This window comes from Merops nubicus, unplaced genomic scaffold (genome assembly GCF_000691845.1).
Source record: "Merops nubicus isolate BGI_N331 unplaced genomic scaffold, ASM69184v1 scaffold47515, whole genome shotgun sequence".
Taxonomy (NCBI): Eukaryota; Metazoa; Chordata; class Aves; order Coraciiformes; family Meropidae; genus Merops; species Merops nubicus.
This window is the reverse complement of record NW_008611201.1, coordinates 1-5,932: the sequence shown is the minus strand read 5'-3', so window position 1 is coordinate 5,932 and position 5,932 is coordinate 1. Positions and strand designations below refer to the sequence as shown.

Here is a 5,932-nt window from a genome sequence, read left to right as displayed (position 1 = left end):
GACCCAGGACAAACAGGAATTCACCCACTTGACTGGGGGCCTTTTCAGAGCACAGTCTCTGATAGGTAGCTGGCTGCTTGGTCCTCCCTTTCCACACTAAACATGTGCTGATGTCAGAGGAGACAGAGGAAAAAGAGAGCTCAGTTGAGCAGCTTCCAGCAAAGCAGTTCAGTGTCCCAGCAGAACTGCAGTCACCTTCTCCTTCTGCCTGGTCATTTCCTACAGGCTGGTGGAGCTCTGGGAGCTCTGATGTTTCCAGCATACTCATGGCAGAGCAAAGCCATGCTTCCCCTCCTCGAGGAGAACACCAGGTAGCCACACATGTGCTCCTTTCAGCCTTCCCTCCTCGCAGGGCTATCGGTGCTCTTCAGGGCACACAGGAGGCTGCAGAACAGCTCATACCAAAAGAAGACAAGGCCAGTAGAGACAGCAGCCTTCAGCAGGCTGGGCGAAAGGCCCTTAAAGAAGCCACCTGGGCCCTCCTCTAGCATGATCTGCCTTATGCAGTCCAGGAGACCCTTGTACGTCCGTACCTGGGAGAGAAACAGTGAAAAGATTAAATGAGAAAATTCCAGGACAGCTTATCTGGAAAGAAGACAGAGAGCCCCAAACTGTATCACAAAACATAACCTAGAGGTGCAGCCTGGAGATGCCTTTCTGGCGGTTATTAGAACTAAGTGAACGTTTCAGAGCTCAGTTTGTAGAGCAGAGCAGAGGAAAAGCCATCAGCAATGGCTTATCCAAATCATTCTAATTGAATGCCTGTAAAATTTTTATGCTACCACAGCATATATTATTTCTGGTACAAGTTTAAGAAGTAACTATTTTGGATTGTTCTGCTACTATTTTCCATCCCCTTCCCTCTCTAAGGAGGGACAACTTTTCAGTTTTCTGACAGAAAGAAAACACAGCTACAGCACATAGGGGTCTCTAATTAGCTATCTGCATGTCACTGTATCCCACTCAGAAGGTTTAATATCCTGCAACACATCAAAGCTAAGAACAAATTCTGTACCTCACTAGAAGAGGAAAAGCATCCAATGCAATGGGTTAAGACTTCAAATTCCCATCCCAGAATTTGAGGTACAGACTGATTTGCTTCCCAGATCCAAGAAATTTGGAGGAAAAAAAATTTTCACATTTCATGGAGAAAAAAAAATACCTCCTTTAAAGACCTGTATTTGTCTTACAGCATATTTCAAGGTGGTAGGGATGGTGCTAAAGAACACTGGAAGCATTTGATTTGCTTTGAATTTCAGGATATTCTGGTACACAAGACACACGCTGAACGCTTGGTGCCCGTTCCTTTTATCCACCTACTGATTGCTGAAAAGGGTCCTGACAGCCAGGCGGTCCCAGCCTCAGCTGGAGTCATCCTCTGCTAGTCATTTGTTCCTGAATCAGAAATACCAAGCTGCAACTAGAAAAGTAAATTGAAACTCCTTTGCCTGCCTAACTCATGCCCAGCTCCGCGAGACAGAGCCTGATGGGGATGGATGAGAAGGCAGAGCACAGGTATGCTGGACAATGTCATGAAATGATCCCAGTTTATTCATGCTGCTGCTCCCACTACTGACACCAATGCTCAGCTCCCAGAAGTTCCCCAGGAGCTCCCAGTGCAAACACAACAGGTACCACTGGTGAATCACCACTGCATTCGCATGATGACTGCCTCTGGAGTGTCTTGATGCAAACCCACACTCATGAAAATCAATCAATTCCAGCATTCCTCACCTGCCCGAAGGCTGCCCGGGCACGCTCAAAGCCACCCACTTGCAGTCGCTTTTTGAGCAGGTCCAAAGGGTAGGTGAGGGTTTTGCTGATGATCCCGGCGCAGCTGCCACAAACAAGGTTTTTTATGTTGCCTGAGAAGCAGAAAGGTGAAAAGAGAGGGAAGGGGAAAGAGGATTAAGCAAGGAGTTATGATTAAAGATCATGAGAGGTAAGTTAAACTCACTTTTCACAAGAGAGGCCAAAACAGCCCTTTACAGTCACATCTCCTCTTCTGCACAGTTTGGGCCACAGAACCTCCATCTGTATTTTCTGCATCAGGCTCACAGTGTCCACTGGAGCCAGAACATAACAGCTCACCTTGGCTCATCACACCAGCGGACGCTTTTGCTGGGCCAAGTGGCATTGCACAAAAAAGTCACAAGAGAACCTGCCACTACTGGATGGAAGAGTTTTCCCAGTAAAAGTACACCCCTGGAAACCTCACACTCCTAGCTTGCTCAGACTGACTTATTCTGTATTGGAATAATTCACAACCTGACACTGCCTGAAGATTTCAGAGACTTGTGGGAAGTGAGTTCTCTGATACTAGATCTTTCCCTGACAAACATAAGTTCCCAGCACAAAACCATCATCAGCCTCTGCCACCTAAAAATAAATATGCAGACATGATATTGAAAAGTTTTGTTCCTCTGCTGAAGAAATTCCACTGAGGAACAAAACCATATTGATGCTGCACACACGCTCTCAGAGAGGCACTAGTATCTACAACTGTCAAAGTCCCATTGGGATGAGGTTCTCTTAATACTAAGCTAGAAACCAACATAAAAATATCAAATTAAGAGCTTAGTAGTTTTAAATTAGGCTAAATGAATCCTCTCCTGTAACAGCTGTGCTGGAACCTGCAGGCAGATTTCCTGAGCAAATCCAAGTCCTGTCCCCACAGCACTGATGAAACCAAGAGAAACACCAAGACTGCAACACCAAGACATCACAGTTGTTCCCTAACTGGAGCTGTTTCTAATCTTGACAGTACTCACTTTCATAGTATCTGTGCAGGAGTAACAATGAGATAGGAAATTGAGATATTTTTCAGATGTTGCATTGAAAGAGGCGATAGGACAGAAAACTGAGCTTATGTCAGTCTCCCAAGCCAGCATTCATCCTCTCTCTCTCCCCAGATCAGAGATATCACTCTTCCAAGTGCCTACCTCTTTTTTTTAGCAGGAATCACCCATTCAGAAAACTGCTGAAGGATGTTGTAGAAGGAGAACTGGAGACCAGCATATGGAAAGATGGCAATGATTGTGGGGGTCAAACCTCTGTAGAAAGCCCGAGGTCCTTCTGTCTGGTACATCGTTGCCACTGCATGGCGAAGGCTGTGATAGATCTAGACAATAAAGAAGGGGCTGAGTTCAGTGAAATTAGCTTACAACCAGCAAAGCAAAGGCCAGGTTACTTCCCAGTAAGGACAGGCATTTCCCACTGCCCAAATACAACTGACTGATTTTCAGCACAAAGCAATGAACAAAGTGATTTTGCACATGTTCACCCAGTATTCTCAGCTAAGCCCCTGTGACTTTCGTAGGCTGACAGCCTAAACCTGAGCCACAAGAGACTGAACACTTGTTAGCTCTGCACTGAGCAGCCCAGCAGCCCATCCTGACGTTGTGCCCCACACCCAGGCTGTGCTTCTGAGAGGGAAAGGCATGGCACAGCACTGAGGGCTGTGCTCTCAGACCAACTGAATCACAGGTATTTAATTTGCTCTTAACAGCTCTACTTGCTCCTGCAGCAAAATTCATAATGCATATTGTGATTCTACTGCAGGCCGAGTCAAAACCCAGGAAAGTCTTTGACACAAACCCGTATGAATCTAGTTATTACAGACTTCATTAGCACAGAAATCAATTATTGCATAAAGAAAACCAAGAAACACAGGTGAAAGGTGACTGGTTTCAACTATCACTCCCATCATTATCTAAACCTGACTCTGTACACGTGGAAAGTTTGAAACATGCAATGTCTGACAGTCTGGGGAGTGTGTTCTGCAAATGGCCAACAGCCAAAATGAGAATTGAGTTATCCTGGTAAGGACGGCTTCTCCTTTCTGGATCACCTGTCAGGAGTCAAACACAATCAGGAGCAGCAAAACGTAATTAAGAAAGCTGTGTCAACAGCACAGAGAATGACTTGGTAACAGCACAAACATTGCCCAATAACAACAGCTCCTGCTCCTTCACACTAACACACAGGCTGTTCTGTACTTTCCAAACCTCCTGTGCCCATACACTGAGCTGCTGCTGCGGATGGTAACCCCAGACACCAGCCCTTAGGCCTCACCTTGGGCTCTCCCTGGGCAGCAAAGCGGGTGCGCAGCGTGTCGACGGGCTGCACGGCGACGGTGGCTGTGCAGGCAGCCAGCCCACCACAGGCAAAGTGCACGCAGGAGTCCCGGCCGTCGTACGACGTGACGTTGTGGACCAGCTTCGTCAAGCTTTCAAAAGCCATGAACTTCAAGGAAGAAAATACCCAGGCCAAGGAGTCAGTCCTTATCACCCACACGGATCTCCCACTCCTCTCTCCTTTCACCAGAAGAGCTCCACCCACCCCTGTAACCACTTTCTCTCTTCGTCCTTCAGAAGTCCTCCCCAGCTTGCAACCTGTCACAGCATGTGCTCAAAGAACGCCTTGTACAGCCCCTGAGCAGCTGGGGAATGCTGGGGATGTTCTGATCACTGCTACACTTCTGCTAAATCTTGCATTTAGAACTGTGAAAAATTTTTAATGCTCTATGTGTCCTAGAGAGTATTTGCTGTATTACATATATGCTGCCCATTACTCTTTCAACCACTGCTTATAAAATGTGTTGTTAATATTTACAAATTAAGCACAACAACGCTGTGCAAAACATCTTCACATGAACCATACCCAAAACCTACATAGGCTTGGAGCACCCACAGCTAAGCCAAGCATCAGGAATGAATGAGGCTTGTCTGTGAGACCTGACAGAGCCAGAACTCAGTTTGCTCCAGCTGCACTCCAGGCTGGCCAGGCAGGCTGCTTGGCAAGCTCAGGAAGGTTAACTGAGGAATTATACATCAGCATTACACAGCCAAACATCTTTGAGGCTGGAGCTTGTTTGCACCAGTATGGAATAAACCTGGACCTTTCCACATCTGCTCATGCAGCCAGTCTGAAGAGGAGAAAAGCAGAATCTTGTGTACATATGCTGGGCCCAGACGATGTCTGGTCACCTTACCTGAACAGCTCCGTAGCCAACTGAAAGGAACTGAGCAGGAACGTGGCCCTTCCAGAAGGCTACCAACCCCTCTTCCTGGAAGATGCGCTGTACAGCTTGCAAGATGCCATGATACTTAGCCCCTGGGCTTCTGGAGGAGAGCTGCTCGATCTGAAGCTACGGGAAAATGGAGAAAATATTTTCAATTCCATGTCACACTTCAACAAGGTTAAAGCGTCCAGTTTAGGAATTCACAACCCTGTCAGCCAACCAATAGTAAGAGACGATGTTCTGCCTTCCCACAGCATCACCCCTAGAGCTGACTAGGATGTTATTTATACAGGGCCCTGAAAAGAACAGAACCATGCATGCAGCACAAAGGTCATCAGTACGGAAGATGGTGAAATTCAGTTAGATAGTGGAGATCATTCAGAAAAACAGAGAAAGAGAACAAACTAAGAAAAACACAAGATCCCATTCGGGATACAAGAGTTAAGTTGTACAAACAGAAGCGGTGGACACAAGATAGCCTCACTACCTTGCATAACCTGGATAGAATGCAGGTGAGGGCACAAAAGCAGATTTAGTGCTCTCTGCTTGCACAGGTGACCTGTTCACCCAGGACAAGACCAGCTCTGCTCTGTAACAGGCTCTTTCACCCCGTCCCCAGGCACGCCGTGAGGAAGGTACCTGAAAGCGGATTTTGAGGACATCCAAGGGGCTGATAAGGACCCGAGTGACCAAGCCAGACGCCGATCCTGCTGCAGCCGCTTCCACCGAGGAGACGCACTTGGCCTCGGGGTCATACCCGACCATGCCTGCCCGGCGTGGGCGCAGCCTGGGCGGCGGGCAGAGGCCCCAGTGAGCCCTCCTCAGCCAGAGGCTCCCTTCCCACACCAAGTCACACCCTCGCCCTCCTCACCTCACATCCCCCCTTCCCAAAGTCCCTCTCACCCCAGA

General features: G+C 47.7%; 1 protein-coding gene across 1 annotated transcript; it reads right to left on the bottom strand.

Moving 5' to 3' along the window:
- Positions 1–332: 332 nt before the first annotated feature.
- Positions 333–5,788, bottom strand: SLC25A19 (solute carrier family 25 (mitochondrial thiamine pyrophosphate carrier), member 19). The gene is made up of 7 exons (XM_008941133.1): positions 5,663–5,788; positions 4,994–5,149; positions 4,075–4,245; positions 2,943–3,121; positions 2,772–2,782; positions 1,735–1,865; positions 333–533 (listed from the first exon to the last, which is right to left on the bottom strand). The coding sequence occupies exons 1-7, from the start codon at positions 5,786–5,788 to the stop codon at positions 333–335; spliced, it is 975 nt and encodes a 324-aa protein (XP_008939381.1).
- Between the last annotated feature and the right edge of the window lie 144 nt (positions 5,789–5,932).

What these genes read in the sequence shown, in the direction of transcription:
- SLC25A19 (XM_008941133.1), bottom strand. Translation starts at nt 5,788, where the DNA reads ATGGTCGGGTATGACCCCGAGGCCAAGTGCGTCTCCTCGGTGGAAGCG. An exon ending in TCCTCAAAATCCGCTTTCAG is followed by an intron (nt 5,150 to 5,662) that starts GTACCTTCCTCA and finishes ATTTTCCCGTAG; the next exon opens with CTTCAGATCGAGCAGCTCTC. An exon ending in CTGCCCAGGGAGAGCCCAAG is followed by an intron (nt 3,122 to 4,074) that starts GTGAGGCCTAAG and finishes TTTATTGTCTAG; the next exon opens with ATCTATCACAGCCTTCGCCA.